The 17677-nt window shown below is 37.1% G+C and overlaps 3 protein-coding genes and 1 long non-coding RNA gene across 7 annotated transcripts; all 4 read left to right on the top strand.

Annotated features, from left to right (window-relative positions):
- The first annotated feature begins 43 nt into the window (after positions 1-43).
- Positions 44-2031, top strand: LOC103956552. 3 transcript variants are annotated; one of them, XM_009368556.3, is made up of 4 exons: positions 44-184; positions 265-318; positions 500-551; positions 1605-2031. In XM_009368556.3, the coding sequence occupies exons 1-4, from the start codon at positions 93-95 to the stop codon at positions 1797-1799; spliced, it is 393 nt and encodes a 130-aa protein (XP_009366831.2). In that variant the 5' UTR covers positions 44-92; the 3' UTR covers positions 1800-2031. The 3 variants fall into 3 exon arrangements, with proteins under 3 accessions (XP_009366831.2, XP_048431895.1, XP_048431894.1); XM_048575938.1 differs by having other exon boundaries at positions 1582-1771; XM_048575937.1 differs by lacking the exon at positions 265-318 and having other exon boundaries at positions 66-184.
- A 1379-nt stretch (positions 2032-3410) lies between these two features.
- Positions 3411-5232, top strand: LOC125468075 (DNA glycosylase/AP lyase ROS1-like). 2 transcript variants are annotated; one of them, XM_048575958.1, is made up of 5 exons: positions 3411-4011; positions 4117-4553; positions 4639-4718; positions 4804-4888; positions 4975-5232. In XM_048575958.1, the coding sequence occupies exons 2-5, from the start codon at positions 4296-4298 to the stop codon at positions 5083-5085; spliced, it is 534 nt and encodes a 177-aa protein (XP_048431915.1). In that variant the 5' UTR covers positions 3411-4011; positions 4117-4295; the 3' UTR covers positions 5086-5232. The 2 variants fall into 2 exon arrangements, with proteins under 2 accessions (XP_048431915.1, XP_048431914.1); XM_048575957.1 differs by lacking the exons at positions 4639-4718; positions 4804-4888; positions 4975-5232 and having other exon boundaries at positions 4117-4263.
- Positions 5233-5297: 65 nt separating this feature from the next.
- Positions 5298-7318, top strand: LOC103956553 (DNA glycosylase/AP lyase ROS1-like). Its single transcript, XM_009368563.3, has 8 exons — positions 5298-5438; positions 5541-5611; positions 5977-6223; positions 6396-6432; positions 6542-6599; positions 6712-6830; positions 6931-6996; positions 7099-7318. Exons 3-8 carry the CDS (start codon positions 6195-6197, stop codon positions 7294-7296), a joined length of 507 nt encoding a protein of 168 aa, XP_009366838.2. The 5' UTR covers positions 5298-5438; positions 5541-5611; positions 5977-6194; the 3' UTR covers positions 7297-7318.
- Positions 7319-8293: 975 nt separating this feature from the next.
- LOC125473297 lies at positions 8294-9290 on the top strand. Its single transcript, XR_007255210.1, has 3 exons — positions 8294-8345; positions 8447-8674; positions 8790-9290. It is a non-coding gene; the product is annotated as an uncharacterized LOC125473297 (long non-coding RNA).
- The last annotated feature ends 8387 nt before the right edge of the window (positions 9291-17677 follow it).

The raw sequence follows: 17677 nt of genomic DNA, 5'->3' as shown, positions 1-17677 counted from the left end.
GGGCCAGGCCCATCTCACATTCAGCCCAAATTTCCAACGACTTGTCCTGCTTCGTCTCTTGTTATCTAACTTGAGACATTCAGAGAGAGATAATGGAGTCCTCGGCTGCTTCCTCACTCTCCGGTACAGCGTCCTCAAATTCGCCTTCCAAACGCCTTTTGTTCGACCGCCGTTACGGTTGGGTGTAAGTCTCTCTCTCTCTCTCTCTGTCTCTCTCTCCAAACGTAATTAATTAAGCGTGAAATAATTAGGATTAATTTTCAGAATTGATGAATTGAAAGACACATCAGAGGAAGCTCTTGCCGGTGGCCGAGGGATGTATGTTTTTTTATTTTTTATTGTCTTGAAATACTTTAGCTTGAAACCCACTGGTTGGTTAGTGAGAAACAAGACGAAAAAGAATTGGGATATAATTGGAAGTAATGAATTTATACCTGTTGGAAAAACAGATTGGAAATTTTTGTACCATGCTTGTGGATTTACTTGTGGTTTGGTTCAGGTTTTGCATACTGCCGCTTGCAAAAACTTTGATCAAGATGGCTTCCCAATCGGTATGATGATGAATTTCCTGCCCCTAAATATCCTAAATTACGCGGTTAATCATTACGTCTTTGGCAATTATATAGTTCCGTTGCACATTTTCACTTGTGGGACTGGCACTTGCTTTTTGTATGATAGCATTTGCATAACACATTTGGGACTGAAGCTTGTATTTTTGTATGATCAAGGATGCTTTACTTTTTGGTTAAGGATCAAGTATGATTTTAAGTTTTGACTGAATGGAACGATGCTTTAGACTCAAACAAAAACTGACCCAACAGAATGAATCAATAGTGCTTTATATTCTGTCAGCATTTGCTTTTATAGCATGTTGCTGTTTCCATTGAGCTAGAGAGTTTCACCGACCCATCATCATGCATTAGTAGGTTCACCGTAGAAATTTTCTCAGCAGAAAATAAAAAAGGTGTGGCTTTGCAAGATAAAAAGCATGAAGTTCACCTTGTTTGCAGGCTGGGCAGTGGTAGACCTAAATTGTAGCAAGTACATGATGTTCAACCCTTCTGGAGTCGTTAGATAGTGGTCATCAAGAGAATACATGTTAAGCAGATGATACCTAAAGTATAAACCGAGTAGCAGTCACTAGACTTTTGCATATGTTTCCTTTCTCGTATTTTATGTGGATACAGTTGTCCTAGTTGGGATAGAAAATGGCAGGTTGCAGATACATATAAGTACGTTTTAATAATATGTTCCTATATATTCAAGATCTTGTTGGGTTCTAAAATTATGATATCTGTTTATTTGTTATATTTTAGGTCCTTAAATACTATATATATGTGCCTTGTATGTATTTCGTGTTCACTGTAAAAATTCTATTCAGTTGCTTGCCTTATGGCGAATTCTTCCAGCAAAGCTTTGTAGAAATGACCCGTCTTATGTAGATTGGCTCGTTCTCTGCTTCTTAGGCCATGGGATATAGAAAATGTTAGATATTTGATTGTTATGTTACTGAACATGAAAAAACATTCCATTCAACAATTCTCTGATGCTGAAAGAATGATAAATTTTAATTTGTCCTAGGACTTTCCCTTGTTGCCTTACAGATTAATGCTGCAGCAAACTCAGCAGTGAAAGCTTTTGAAAGGCCAGACCTGCTTTCTCCGCAGCAACTGCAAGCGGGTCTTTACAACGAGCTTCACAAAATTAAGTCTTCTTTGGTAAAACCGGAATTCAACCATTTGTTACTCAAAGGAAATCTCTCGTCAAAAGAGGCCAGTTGCTCTTCTAGTAAATCATAGATGACTTAGAATGAATTGATTTCTTGAATCCCACACTGGAATACAGTCCAGAACTACTTTAAGTCAGTCGATTTAGATAGTGTTTTTCAGGTTGTTAGGGTCAGCATTGTATCTTGTACGAAATGATATGGCGTTGTCGATTTGATTATTGTGAACCTTGTCTCACTGTTCCGCTTTATACATCGGAGGTGAACGTGATTTTAAGTATCCGGTTGATCATTCTTAAGCTGAATTGACTAGCTTCGGTTTGGTGGTATAGAAGCGTTTGGCCATGAAGGAACCTAAGGAACAATTAGAGCATTTGTGGACTCGAACTTGGTTTCCAACGATCCAACTGCGAACGAAAAACCAATTAAAGCATTTTCGGACTCGAACTTGATCTCCAACTATCCAAATGCGAACGAAAAACGGGTCGTAGTCCAGATTTGAGAACAAAGAAACCATCCATGGTCCATCAAGATTAAGAAAATGGGTTGTAATAATGGTAATTACGAAGAAAAGACATGTCAATTGGTACTTAAACGTGGCGATCAAACCACGGCCCTGCCCATTGTCACATCATCCACCCCACCACCGCCGATTCCTACCTTCCTCTTTAATTAATATTTCTACTTGCGCAATCCAACGTTTCCCAACCTTTGAAGCTTTCAAGTGGAAGGCAGAGTTTATCTCCCATGTCTTCCGTAATCAAGCCTTCATCTTCAAGTAATGCTGCCCATGTTCTTACTTAATCACCTTTTGTTTCCTTGGTCATAATTTGTGCTTGCATGTTAGTTACCTTTTGTTAATGGCGGCGGCAGCAGCAGCAGGAGGTATTAAAGTTTTCACAAGAAGAAGATTTAAGACTAATAAGCGTTTGGAACAAAGAGATGATGAGATAAAAAACAAGATTGCAGAGTTGGAGCCAAAGAATTTTCAAAGCGTGGCTTCTTCTTCTGCTACTCCTTGGTAATTAATTAATTAACTACTTTAATTACTACTCCAATCTCCCCCTTTTTCGATTAATTACTGGCTAGTAGTTTAGTTTTGACCCCAGGAGCACACAGATTACAACACAAGGTAAATGTCATTAATTCATGCATGCATGCTGAATCGTTGCTGTTGTACGCAGATTACAAACAAGATATGTTGTATAATATATTTGTTAGTTTTTTTTTTTTTTTTTTTTTTTATAATTATCTTGTTAAAAGCTCAAGCTAGCTATTTGCGGATTAACTGTTGTTTAATTGTTGTTGTTTTCGCTTACTATTAGTTTAATTAAAGAAATGGAGGGAAGGGCAGTAGGCTGCCACAGCAGTTAGGAACATTCGCCTTCGGGTTTGAGGGTCCTACGTTTTTCTACTACGAAGAGCTAATATCGTATAATCCTCTGTTTTGTTTAGAATAAATAAATGATTGTTGCTGTTTTTAAGAGAAGATGTAATTAGGATTGCTGTTTTTTATGTCGTTATGAGGCTTACTTGTCTGTCAAACAAGAAGGAATAATTTGCTCACAACGATCGTATCTCTTCCTTTGCATCCCTCAATGTTACTCACTCTCGAGTCTCGATCATGGTTACCTAAACTAAAATAGTACCTAATAGTTGTATAATTCAATTTAGGTTCAGTTCCAACACAAATGTTGAAGAAATGGGACCAGCAGCAGATGGTAATGACATCTTCTGTAGCTATGTTGATGACTGCTCTGCAACTCCTACTCGTGTCACTGATGTATCAACTGCGCCGGATAAATCTACGTCTAAGAAGAGAGGCTACAATGCCATTTACTTGAGGCACAAGCAACCGAAGAGAGTCAGAATACAAATGGAAGATAAATCCAAAGGAGAAATAATTATTGGTGGCAAGCGCACGAAATCTCCAAAACCTGTAAAATTGAAAGAAACTAGGTCATCCAAGTGTGCTACTGCTCAAAAGTTGCCCAATGTTGGATGTTATAACAGAGTTTCTGTTCGAAAAGTACAAAACGATACACAAGCTCAATCCATGAAACAAGATCAGAAGGCACATGGAGATATTTTAGGAAAGCGCAATAAATCTGTTCATCGAGTAGGGCCTTCTGATTCTACCCTGCGATGGCATGCACAACCTCAGATTGATTGGAGCAAAGATGTATCCGACAATATTAAAGACAAGGAGGAATGGTGGGAAGAAGAAACCAAACTGTTCTGTAAACGAGCAAATTCTTTCATTGCCTGCATGAATCAAGTCCAAGGTGGCAAATGGATTTTTTGAATCCAAGCATATATATGCAATTTTTTAGAAGTTGATTAGTTAATTTTCCAAGCCTTTTCTCATAGCACAGTGTTAACTTTTGCAGGAAATAGACATTTCTCAGCGTGGAGAGGTTCCATAGTGGACTCGGTTGTTGGGGCATTTTTAACTCAAAATGCTAAAGATCAGTCATCAAGGTAAGATGTTATTACTCCTTGATCTGCTTATATTGTCCTATGGAAAACGGTAAATGTGGACCTCTTGTTGGTGTGCAGTTCTGCCTTTATGTCACTTGCTGCAAAATATCCGACTATTCAAAAGGAGCAAGCATGTGATTATGCAAGGAACGAAAAAAATGTGAGAAGCATTGTTGGTTGGGATTTTTTAGAGTACATTTATTACACCAGAGGAACAACAAAAGAGAGAAGTAATGATACAATGGACTCTTTAGACTGGGAAGCTGTTAGAGAAGCACCTCTAACTGAAATTTCAAAAAGCATTTTCGGAAGAGGAATGAACAATAAGCTCGCAGAACGCATCAAGGTAAAACTTGTGGTGATTGAGAACAGGTTAGGTTGATGAATTCCATTTGAAAAATGTCAATATATGTTTGCACTCAACTTTTCAGGGTTTCCTTGATATACTGAAGAGAGATCATGACAGCATTGATCTCGAATGGTTAAGAGATGCCCCCCCGGAAGGAGTGAGGTAAGCTCATTGAAGAGACAAATATTATTTTACATAATTAAATGTTCAAAGGAATGTGGATATTTAAGGTTTCCCTATTATGCAGGAAGTATCTGTTGAGCATAGATGGAATTGGCTTGAAATGCGTTGAGTGTGTGCGGCTTTTAGCACTGAAGCAGCGTGCCTTCCCAGTAAGAAATTGAAGTAGCATGAATCAGAAGTACAGAGCTTCATTCTGCCGCTTGATAATTTTCTTTTATATCTTCTGTTGCATTAGGTTGATACTAATGTTGCTCGGATAGTTGTGCGACTTGGTTGGATCCCTATTCAGCCATTGCATTGGAAGCTTCAACATCATCATCTAAAGAGGTCAGAATATAACACATAAGTAGAGAGAGAATTTCGATTGAGGGATCCTTCAAATAATGTGAAACTAGAACCTTCAGATCGTACTTGAACATCTAACATTCTTTCTGCGTAGGTACTCGACTGGTAAATTCAATACATAAATATATTTGGCCAAGGCTGTCTGCCCTTGACCTACAAACACTGTATGGCTTTTTGTTTCTAAGAGATGAACAAACATTATATGATTTCTTTTGACGATTCAATATAATCTCCGTGCCATAAAATTGTTGCTTTCCAGTTTACAGAATGTATTAAGACAAATATTACTGATTGATTAGAGTACTAATCTTCGACAGGTATGAATTACATTGCCAAATGATTACATGCGGCAAGGTATACATCTTGTTCATTCAACCTCTTTTACACGAAAAGAATATATATTTTGCTGTATTCCTTGTTTCTCCGTCATCACATTCTCAGTTGGTACTTGTACAGGTTTTCTGTAGAAAAAATCAACCAAATTGCAACGCATGTCCGATGAGAGAAGAGTGCCAACACTTTGCAAGGTTTCATCTCTCGTTCTTTGCTCAATTATTTATATCTTCTACTTATTTTTTGGACATAATTAGAATCATTTAGATTCATTTTGCAAAGGAAAAAGAAAGAGAAATCAACCTGGCAATTGAGCAGTATTACGTTGTTCGATAGTCTACGAATCTATGCAATGTGACATATTTTTGCTATAACGTATAAGTTGATCTTCTCTTCAGGTATAGTTTCACAGTATCTTTTGATTCTAATGTGTCGCAAAACTCATTATCCAACGTTCATGACATGGGATATTAGACTTCCCATGTTTGACTAAAAAAATTAAAATCATACGGTGCTTCTATGTTAATGATATTTCAAGTAACAAATATGTTTCATGAAGTGCAAGGAGTGAAGGGGACATTGAAGATTTGTGCGTAAAGGTTCACGATAAGAATCTTACAATCAAAGTCAATCCTAAACGGTGTAAAATTGTAAAGGCTGATCATACACAAAGTAAGCAGAAGTGTTTCGACCGAACAAGTGAGTCGCTTCAAGAAGGTGTCATGTCAAAATCTAGTGCTCCAGTTCCAACTAGTCGCAGCACCCAGATCGAAGCGCATGAGCCAATTTAGGACAAAGCATCAAGTGTAAGCAACATTTATTAACCTAAAATAGTTTTGACTTTCGTAGGGTGAGATATGAATGAGGTTTTTATGAGCTTATATTAATCTTCGAAAGAAATTGTTACGTAGTACGTACAACTGTAATTTAAACTTTAAAAGTTCATATATGTACTGATAAAAGTATATTCAACTGCAGCTTAGAACTTCCAGACGCTCACCACATTTTGAAAGGGGTTAGAATCTCAAGCATTCTTACTCTAAAGCTTTATACTGGCATATATGTCGATGTATTTGACTTCCAGACACTGGTATATATTTTTTTTCCATGAAAAACAAATGCAGCTAGAGAGAAGAGAACCTGATGATCCCTGCCCTTACCTTCTTGTTGTATGGTCATCTGGTAAGAGCGATTAGCCAATTGTTGTGTCTGGTTGTATTTTAATCTTCCAAAAGTATGCAGTCCTTGAACCGACATTGGTGTGATGGTGTTGTTTGTGCAACTATTGATTCAGGTAAACTATCCAATCCTGTTGGATCAACTGAAGGTCAAACCACTTGCTCTGATGAGAATGGACAATTTTTGGGCGGCAATGGTGCAGACACTGCCCAGACTGTTCTAGGAACAATTTTGGTGAGGAGAACCCATAACCCTCGGCATGTATTTTAAGTTTTAACCTGCATTTTTTCATATGCCAAAACTACAAAAGATAACAAAAACTAACCTCATACAGATACCATGTCGCACGGCAATGCGAGGAACTTTTCCTCTCAACGGAACATACTTTCAAGCTAATGAGGTAAAGCCTATTTCTTTTCTCATCTAGACTTAACATTTATTTAGGAAGTATATTATTTGAACTATCCAAACTGGTATGATGAAATAATAATATGAACAACAGGTGCTAGCTGATTATAAAACAAGTGAAAACCCAATCGATGTTCCTGTGTCATCGATACAACATTTGAGGAGACGAACACTATATTGTGGAAACAGTGTTTCGGGAATGTTTATAGGTATATGTATGTGTTTTGGAATTGATTACAGTGGTTGGAAAATTTTGCTTGTTAGCTTACATTCTCCGTACCAGGTTTATTGACCAAAGAAATCCGGGACAGCTTTAAGAAAAGTATGATGTGGAACATTAATTTGCATGTAACACTTAAAAGTGAATGTATGTGGTTCCTTGCTACAGACGGCGAAATAATGCAGTTGCTGATAAAATTAGTAATTATGTTTTGCAGGGTTCATTTGTGTGAGAGGGTTTGACCAAAAAACCAGGGAGCCGAAACCTTTAGCAAGAAGATTACACCGCAGCTAATCTTCTGAATATGTTCAGAAGATTACAAGAAAGGAGAACGTCCGAACACCGGCCTGCTGCTGTTGCTGCTGCTATTTTGGAATATGATCAGATTGCAATTCCATCATCAGTTGTACTTGTGAAGCTTGCTAGTACTGTGTATCCACAATCCAGCTTTTGTTTGTGCTTGGAATTGATGTGGTGGTCGGATTGCAGATGGACAATTAATCAGTATTAGTAAAGACTAATTTTGTTTACCAGACGCTCACCACATTTTGAAAGGGGTTAGAATCTCAAGCATTCTTGCTCTAAAGCTTTATACTGGCATATATGTCGATGTATTTGACTTCCAGACACTGGTATATATTTTTTTTCCATGAAAAACAAATGCAGCTAGAGAGAAGAGAACATGATGATCCCTGCCCTTACCTTCTTGTTGTATGGTCATCTGGTAAGAGCGATTAGCCAATTGTTGTGTCTGGTTGTATTTTAATCTTCCAAAAGTATGCAGTCCTTGAACCGACATTGGTGTGATGGTGTTGTTTGTGCAACTTTTGATTCAGGTAAACTATCCAATCCTGTTGGATCAACTGAAGGTCAAACCACTTACTCTGATGTGAATGGACAATTTTTGGGCGGCAATGGTGAAGACATTGCCCAGACTGTTCTAGGAACAATTTTGGTGAGGAGAACCCATAACCCTCGGCATGTATTTTAAGTTTTAACCTGCATTTTTTCATATGCCAAAACTACAAAAGATAACAAAAACTAACCTCATGCAGATACCATGTCGCACGGCAATGCAAGGAACTTTTCCTCTCAACGGAACATACTTTCAAGCTAATGAGGTAAAGCCTATTTCTTTTCTCATCTAAACTTAACATTTATTTAGGAGTATATTATTTGAACTATCCAAACTGGTATGATGAAATAATAATATGAACAACAGGTGCTAGCTGATTATAAAACAAGTGAAAACCCAATCGATGTTCCTGTGTCATCGATACAACATTTGAGGAGACGAACACTATATTGTGGAAACAGTGTTTCGGGAATGTTTATAGGTATATGTATGTGTTTTGGAATTGATTACAGTGGTTGGAAAATTTTGCTTGTTAGCTTACATTCTCCGTACCAGGTTTATTGACCAAAGAAATCTGGGACTGCTTTAAGAAAGGTATGATGTGGAACATTAATTTGCATGTAACACTTAAAAGTGAATGTATGTGGTTCCTTGCTACAGACGGCGAAATAATGCAGTTGCTGATAAAATTAGTAATTATGTTTTGCAGGGTTCATTTGTGTGAGAGGGTTTGACCGGAAAACCAGGGAGCCGAAACCTTTAGCAAGAAGATTACACCGCAGCTAATCTTCTGAATATGTTCAGAAGATTACAAGAAAGGAGAACGTCCGAACACAGGCCTGCTGCTGTTGCTGCTGCTATTTTGGAATATGATCAGATTGCAATTCCATGAGCAATGGTACTTGTGAAGCTTGCTAGTACTGTGTATCCACAATCCAGCTTTCGTTTGTGCTTGGAATTGATGTGGTGGTCGGATTGCAGATGGACAATTAATCAGTATTAGTAAAGACTAATTTTGTTTACCAGACGCTCACCACATTTTGAAAGGGGTTAGAATCTCAAGCATTCTTGCTCTAAAGCTTTATACTGGCATATATGTCGATGTATTTGACTTCCAGACACTGGTATACATTTTTTTTTCCATGAAAAACAAATGCAGCTAGAGAGAAGAGAACCTGATGATCCCTGCCCTTACCTTCTTGTTGTATGGTCATCTAGTAAGAACGATTAGCCAATTGTTGTGTCTGGTTGTATTTTAATCTTCCAAAAGTATGCAGTGCTTGAACCGACATTGGTGTGATGGTGTTGTTTGTGCAACTTTTGATTCAGGTAAACTATCCAATCATGTTGAATCAACTGAAGGTCAAACCACTTGCTCTGATGAGAATTGACAATTTTTGGGCGGCAATGGTGAAGACACTGCCCAGACTGTTCTAGGAACAATTTTGGTGAGGAGAGCCCATAACCCTCGGCATGTATTTTAAGTTTTAACCTGCATTTTTTCATATGCCAAAACTACAAAAGATAACAAAAACTAACCTCATACAGATACCATGTCGCACGGCAATGCGAGGAACTTTTCCTCTTAACGGAACATACTTTCAAGCTAATGAGGTAAAGCCTATTTCTTTTCTCATCTAAACTTAACATTTATTTCGGAAGTATATTATTTGAACTATCCAAACTGGCATGATGAAATAATAATATGAACAACAGGTACTAGCTGATTATAAAACAAGTGAAAACGCAATCGATGTTCCTGTGTCATCGATACAACATTTGAGGAGACGAACACTATATTGTGGAAACAGTGTTTCGGGAATGTTTATAGGTATATGTATGTGTTTTGGAATTGATTACAGTGGTTGGAAAATTTTGCTTGTTAGCTTACATTCTCCGTTCCAGGTTTATTGACCAAAGAAATCTGGGACTGCTTTAAGAAAGGTATGATGTGGAACATTAATTTGCATGTAACACTTAAAAGTGAATGTATGTGGTTCCTTGCTACAGACGGCGAAATAATGCAGTTGCTGATAAAATTAGTAATTATGTTTTGCAGGGTTCATTTGTGTGAAAGGGTTTGACCGAAAACCAGGGAGCCGAATGCTTTAGCAAGAAGATTACACCGCAGCTAATCTTCTGAATATGTTCAGAAGATTACAAGAAAGGAGAACGTCCGAACACCAGCCTGCTGCTGTTGCTACTGCTATTTTGGAATATGATCAGATTGCAATTCCATCAGCAATTGTACTTGTGAAGCTTGCTAGTACTGTGTATCCACAATCCAGCTTTCGTTTGTGCTTGGAATTGATGTGTTGGTCGGATTGCAGATGGACAATGAATCAGTATTAGCAAAGACTAATTTTGTTTACCAGACGCTCACCACATTTTGAAAGGGGTTAGAATCTCAAGCATTCTTGCTCTAAAGCTTTATACTGGCATATATGTCGATGTATTTGACTTCCAGACACTGGTATATATATTTTTTTTCCATGAAAAACAAATGCAGCTAGAGAGAAGAGAACCTGATGATCCCTGCCCTTACCTTCTTGTTGTATGGTCATCTGGTAAGAGCAATTAGCCAATTGTTGTGTCTGGTTGTATTTTAATCTTCCAAAAGTATGCAGTCCTTGAACCGACATTGGTGTGATGGTGTTGTTTGTGCAACTTTTGATTCAGGTAAACTATCCAATCCTGTTGGATCAACTGAAGGTCAAACCACTTGCTCTGATGAGAATGGACAATTTTTGGGCGGCAATGGTGAAGACACTGCCCAGACAGTTCTAGGAACAATTTTGGTTAGGAGAACCTATAACCCTTGGCATGTATTTTAAGTTTTAACCTGTATTTTTTCATATGCCAAAACTACAAAAGATAACAAAAACTAACCTCATACAGATACCATGTCGCACGGCAATGCGTGGAACTTTTCCTCTCAACGGAACATACTTTCAAGCTAATGAGGTAAAGCCTATTTATTTTCTCATCTAAACTTAACATTTATTTAGGAAGTATATTATTTGAACTATCCAAACTAGTATGATGAAATAATAATATGAACAACAGGTGCTAGCTGATTATAAAACAAGTGAAAACCCAATCGATGTTCCTGTGTCATCGATACAACATTTGAGGAGACGAACACTATATTGTGGAAACAGTGTTTCGGGAATGTTTATAGGTATATGTATGTGTTTTGGAATTGATTACAGTGGTTGGAAAATTTTGCTTGTTAGCTTACATTCTCCGTACCAGGTTTATTGACCAAAGAAATACGGGACTGCTTTAAGAAAGGTATGATGTGGAACATTAATTTGCATGTAACACTTAAAAGTGAATGTATGTGGTTCCTTGCTACAGACGGCGAAATAATGCAGTTGCTGATAAAATTAGTAATTATGTTTTGCAGGGTTCATTTGTGTGAGAGGGTTTGACCGGAAAACCAGGGAGCCGAAACCTTTAGCAAGAAGATTACACCGCAGCTAATCTTCTGAATATGTTCAGAAGATTACAAGAAAGGAGAACGTCCGAACACCGGCCTGCTGCTGTTGCTGCTGCTATTTTGGAATATGATCAGATTGCAATTCCATCAGCAGTTGTACTTGTGAAGCTTGCTAGTACTGTATATCCACAATCCAGCTTTCGTTTGTGCTTGGAATTGATGTGGTGGTCGGATTGCAGATGAACAATTAATCAGTATTAGTAAAGACTAATTTTGTTGGACTTAAACTTTCCTAATTTCTTATGTCTCGTAAGAATGAATGATACTTATTTTTGGTGGATCATTGACTAGCCTTGGTTTGGTCTGCTAAAAATATGACAGATCTTAATTGTATTGCTTAAGTGAGGTTTCGTTGGATAAGCACTAATCAATGAGATTGATCTACATAAAAGAAAGTAACCCTCGGCATGTATTTTAAGTTTTAACCTACATTTTTTCATATGCCAAAACTACAAAAGATAACAAAAACTAACCTCATACAGATACCATGTCGCACGGCAATGCGAGGAACTTTTCCTCTCAACGGAACATACTTTCAAGCTAATGAGGTAAAACCTATTTCTTTTCTCATCTAAACTTAACATTTATTTAGGAAGTATATTATTTGAACTATCCAAACTGGTATGCTGAAATAATAATATGAACAACAGGTGCTAGCTGATTATAAAACAAGTGAAAACCCAATCGATGTTCCTGTGTCATCGATACAACATTTGAGGAGACGAACACTATATTGTGGAAACAGTGTTTCAGGAATGTTTATAGGTATATGTATGTGTTTTGGAATTGATTACAGTGGTTGGAAAATTTTGCTTGTTAGCTTACATTCTCCGTACCAGGTTTATTGACCAAAGAAATCCGGGACTGCTTTAAGAAGGGTATGATGTGGAACATTAATTTGCATGTAACACTCAAAAGTGAATGTATGTGGTTCCTTGCTACAGACGGCAAAATAATGCAGTTGCTGATAAAATTAGTAATTATGTTTTGCAAGGTTCATTTGTGTGAGAGGGTTTGATCGGCAAACCAGGGAGCTGAAACCTTTAGCAAGAAGATTGAAGATTACAAGAAAGGAGAACGTCCGAACACCGGCCTGCTGCTGTTGCTGCTGCTATTTTGGAATATGATCAGATTGCAATTCCATCAGCAGTTGTACTTGTGAAGCTTGCTAGTACTTTGTATCCACAATCCAGCTTTCGTTTGTGCTTGGAATTGATGTGGTGGTCGGATTGCAGATGAACAATTAATTAGTATTAGTAAAGACTAATTTTGTTGGACTTAAACTTTCCTAATTTCTTATGTCTCGTAAGAATGAATGATACTTATTTTTGGTGGATCATTGACTAGCCTTGGTTTGGTCTGCTAAAAATATGACAGATCTCAATTGTATTGCTTAAGTGAGGTTTCGTTGGATAAGCACTAATCAATGAGATTGATCTACATAAAAGAAAGTAACCCTCGGCATGTATTTTAAGTTTTAACCTGCATTTTTTCATATGCCAAAACTACAAAAGATAACAAAAACTAACCTCATACAGATACCATGTCGCACGGCAATGCGAGGAACTTTTCCTCTCAACGGAACATACTTTCAAGCTAATGAGGTAAAGCCTATTTCTTTTCTCATCTAAACTTAACATTTATTTAGGAAGTATATTATTTGAACTATCCAAACTGGTATGATGAAATAATAATATGAACAACAGGTGCTAGCTGATTATAAAACAAGTGAAAACCAATCGATGTTCCTGTGTCATCGATACAACATTTGAGGAGACGAACACTATAATGTGGAAACAGTGTTTCAGGAATGTTTATAGGTATATGTATGTGTTTTGGAATTGATTACAGTGGTTGGAAAATTTTGCTTGTTAGCTTACATTCTCCGTACCAGGTTTATTGACCAAAGAAATCCGGGACTGCTTTAAGAAAGGTATGATGTGGAACATTAATTTGCATGTAACACTTAAAAGTGAATGTATGTGGTTCCTTGCTACAGACGGCGAAATAATGCAGTTGCTGATAAAATTAGTAATTATGTTTTGCAGGGTTCATTTGTGTGAGAGGGTTTGACCGGAAAACCAGGGAGCCGAAACCTTTAGCAAGAAGATTGAAGATTACAAGAAAGGAGAACGTCCGAACACCGGCCTGCTGCTGTTGCTGCTGCTATTTTGGAATATGATCAGATTGCAATTCCATCAGCAGTTGTACTTGTGAAGCTTGCTAGTACTGTGTATCCACAATCCAGCTTTCGTTTGTGCTTGGAATTGATGTGGTGGTCGGATTGCAGATGAACAATTAATCAGTATTAGTAAAGACTAATTTTGTTGGACTTAAACTTTCCTAATTTCTTATGTCTCGTAAGAATGAATGATACTTATTTTTGGTGGATCATTGACTAGCCTTGGTTTGGTCTGCTAAAAATATGACAGATCTCAATTGTATTGCTTAAGTGAGGTTTCGTTGGATAAGCACTAATCAATGAGATTGATCTACATAAAAGAAAGTAACCCTCGGCATGTATTTTAAGTTTTAACCTGCATTTTTTCATATGCCAAAACTACAAAAGATAACAAAAACTAACCTCATACAGATACCATGTCGCACAGCAATGCGAGGAACTTTTCCTCTCAACGGAACATACTTTCAAGCTAATGAGGTAAATCCTATTTCTTTTCTCATCTATACTTAACATTTATTTAGGAAGTATATTATTTGAACTATCCAAACTGGTATGATGAAATAATAATATGAACAACAGGTGCTAGCTGATTATAAAACAAGTGAAAACCCAATCGATGTTCCTGTGTCATCGATACAACATTTGAGGAGACGAACATTATATTGTGGAAACAGTGTTTCAGGAATGTTTATAGGTATATGTATGTGTTTTGGAATTGATTACAGTGGGTGGAAAATTTTGCTTGTTAGCTTACATTCTCCGTACCAGGTTTATTGACCAAAGAAATCCGGGATTCCTTTAAGAAAGGTATGATGTGGAACATTAATTTGCATGTAACACTTAAAAGTGCATGTATGTGGTTCCTTGCTACAGATGGCGAAATAATGCAGTTGCTGATAAAATTAGTAATTATGTTTTGCAGGGTTCATTTGTGTGAGAGGGTTTGACCAGAAAACCAGGGAGTCGAAACCTTTAGCAAGAAGATTGAAGATTACAAGAAAGGAGAACGTCCGAAGACCGGCCTGCTGCTGTTGCTGCTGCTATTTTGGAATATGATCAGATTGCAATTCCATCAACAGTTGTACTTGTGAAGCTTGCTAGTACTGTGTATCCACAATCCAGCTTTCGTTTGTGCTTGGAATTGATGTGGTGGTCGGATTGCAGATGAACAATTAATCAGTATTAGTAAAGACTAATTTTGTTGGACTTAAACTTTCCTAATTTCTTATGTCTCGTAGGAATGAATGATACTTATTTTTGGTGGATCATTGACTAGCCTTGGTTTGGTCGGCTAAAAATATGACAGATCTCAATTGTATTGCTTAAGTGAGGTTTTGTTGGATAAGCACTAATCAATGAGATTGATCTACATAAAAGAAAGTAACCCTCGGCATGTATTTTAAGTTTTAACCTGCATTTTTTCATATGCCAAAACTACAAAAGATAACAAAAACTAACCTCATACAGATACCATGTCGCACGGCAATGCGAGGAACTTTTCCTCTCAACGGAACATACTTTCAAGCTAATGAGGTAAAACCTATTTCTTTTCTCATCTAAACTTAACATTTATTTAGGAAGTATATTATTTGAACTATCCAAACTGGTATGATGAAATAATAATATGAACAACAGGTGCTAGCTGATTATAAAACAAGTGAAAACCCAATCGATGTTCCTGTGTCATCGATACAACATTTGAGAAGACGAACACTATAATGTGGAAACAGTGTTTCAGGAATGTTTATAGGTATATGTATGTGTTTTGGAATTGATTACAGTGGTTGGAAAATTTTGCTTGTTAGCTTACATTCTCCGTACCAGGTTTATTGACCAAAGAAATCCGGGACTGCTTTAAGAAAGGTATGATGTGGAACATTAATTTGCATGTAACACTTAAAAGTGAATGTATGTGGTTCCTTGCTACAGACGGCGAAATCATGCAGTTGCTGATAAAATTAGTAATTATGTTTTGGAGAGTTCATTTGTGTGAGAGGGTTTGACCGGAAAACCAGGGAGCCGAAACCTTTAGCAAGAAGATTGAAGATTACAAGAAAGGAGAACGTCCGAACACCGGCCTGCTGCTGTTGCTGCTGCTATTTTGGAATATGATCAGATTGCAATTCCATCAGCAGTTGTACTTGTGAAGCTTGCTAGTACTGTGTATCCACAATCCAACTTTCGTTTGTGCTTGGAATTGATGTGGTGGTCGGATTGCAGATGAACAATTAACCAGTATTAGTAAAGACTAATTTTGTTGGACTTAAACTTTCCTAATTTCTTATGTCTCGTAAGAATGAATGATACTTATTTTTGGTGGATCATTGACTAGCCTTGGTTTGGTCTGCTAAAAATATGACAGATCTCAATTGTATTGCTTAAGTGAGGTTTCGTTGGATAAGCACTAATCAATGAGATTGATCTACATAAAAGAAAGTAACCCTCGGCATGTATTTTAAGTTTTAACCTGCATTTTTTCATATGCCAAAACTACAAAAGATAACAAAAACTAACCTCATACAGATACCATGTCGCAGGGCAATGCGAGGAACTTTTCCTCTCAACGGAACATACTTTCAAGCTAATGAGGTAAAGCCTATTTCTTTTCTCATCTATACTTAACATTTATTTAGGAAGTATATTATTTGAACTATCCAAACTGGTATGATGAAATAATAATATGAACAACAGGTGCTAGCTGATTATAAAACAAGTGAAAACCCAATCGATGTTCCTGTGTCATCGATACAACATTTGAGGAGACGAACACTATATTATGGAAACAGTGTTTCAGGAATGTTTATAGGTATATGTATGTGTTTTGGAATTGATTACAGTGGGTGGAAAATTTTGCTTGTTAGCTTACATTCTCCGTACCAGGTTTATTGACCAAAGAAATCCGGGATTCCTTTAAGAAAGGTATGATGTGGAACATTAATTTGCATGTAACACTTAAAAGTGCATGTATGTGGTTCCTTGCTACAGATGGCGAAATAATGCAGTTGCTGATAAAATTAGTAATTATGTTTTGCAGGGTTCATTTGTGTGAGAGGGTTTGACCGGAAAACCAGGGAGTCGAAACCTTTAGCAAGAAGATTAAAGATTACAAGAAAGGAGAACGTCCGAAGACCGGCCTGCTGCTGTTGCTGCTGCTATTTTGGAATATGATCAGATTGCAATTCCATCAACAGTTGTACTTGTGAAGCTTGCTAGTACTGTGTATCCACAATCCAGCTTTCGTTTGTGCTTGGAATTGATGTGGTGGTCGGATTGCAGATGAACAATTAATCAGTATTAGTAAAGTCTAATTTTGTTGGACTTAAACTTTCCTAATTTCTTATGTCTCGTAAGAATGAATGATACTTATTTTTGGTGGATCATTGACAAGCCTTGGTTTGGTCTGCCAAAAATATGACAGATCTCAATTGTAATGCTGAAGTGAGGTTTCGTTGGATAAGCACTAATCAATGAGATTGATCTACATAAAAGAAAGTAACCCTCGGCATGTATTTTAAGTTTTAACCTGCATTTTTTCATATGCCAAAACTACAAAAGATAACAAAAACTAACCGCATACAAATACCATGTCGCACGGCAATGCGAGGAACGTTTCCTCTCAAACGGAACATACTTTCAAGCTAATGAGGTAAAGCCTATTTCTTTTCTCATCTAAACTTAACATTTATTTAGGAAGTATATTATTTGAACTATCCAAACTGGTATGATGACATAATAATATGAACAACAGGTGCTAGCTGATTATAAAACAAGTGAAAACCCAATCGATGTTCCTGTGTCATCGATACAACATTTGAGGAGACGAACACTATATTGTGGAAACAGTGTTTCAGGAATGTTTATAGGTATATGTATGTGTTTCGGAATTGATTACAGTGGTTGGAAAATTTAGCTT

The sequence above is a fragment of a genome, unplaced genomic scaffold (genome assembly GCF_019419815.1).
Source record: "Pyrus x bretschneideri cultivar Hongxiangsu unplaced genomic scaffold, Pyrus_bretschneideri_v1 Contig81, whole genome shotgun sequence".
Taxonomy (NCBI): Eukaryota; Viridiplantae; Streptophyta; class Magnoliopsida; order Rosales; family Rosaceae; genus Pyrus; species Pyrus x bretschneideri.
This window is presented reverse-complemented; position numbering and strand designations above follow the sequence as displayed.

What these genes read in the sequence shown, in the direction of transcription:
- LOC103956552 (XM_009368556.3), top strand. Translation starts at nt 93, where the DNA reads ATGGAGTCCTCGGCTGCTTCCTCACTCTCCGGTACAGCGTCCTCAAAT. An exon ending in CTTGCCGGTGGCCGAGGGAT is followed by an intron (nt 319 to 499) that starts GTATGTTTTTTT and finishes GGTTTGGTTCAG; the next exon opens with GTTTTGCATACTGCCGCTTG. An exon ending in TCAAGATGGCTTCCCAATCG is followed by an intron (nt 552 to 1,604) that starts GTATGATGATGA and finishes GTTGCCTTACAG; the next exon opens with ATTAATGCTGCAGCAAACTC.
- LOC125468075 (XM_048575957.1), top strand. Translation starts at nt 3,429, where the DNA reads ATGGGACCAGCAGCAGATGGTAATGACATCTTCTGTAGCTATGTTGAT. An exon ending in CTGCATGAATCAAGTCCAAG is followed by an intron (nt 4,012 to 4,116) that starts GTGGCAAATGGA and finishes TAACTTTTGCAG; the next exon opens with GAAATAGACATTTCTCAGCG.
- LOC103956553 (XM_009368563.3), top strand. Translation starts at nt 6,195, where the DNA reads ATGAGCCAATTTAGGACAAAGCATCAAGT. An exon ending in CTCACCACATTTTGAAAGGG is followed by an intron (nt 6,433 to 6,541) that starts GTTAGAATCTCA and finishes AAACAAATGCAG; the next exon opens with CTAGAGAGAAGAGAACCTGA. An exon ending in CTGTTCTAGGAACAATTTTG is followed by an intron (nt 6,831 to 6,930) that starts GTGAGGAGAACC and finishes AACCTCATACAG; the next exon opens with ATACCATGTCGCACGGCAAT.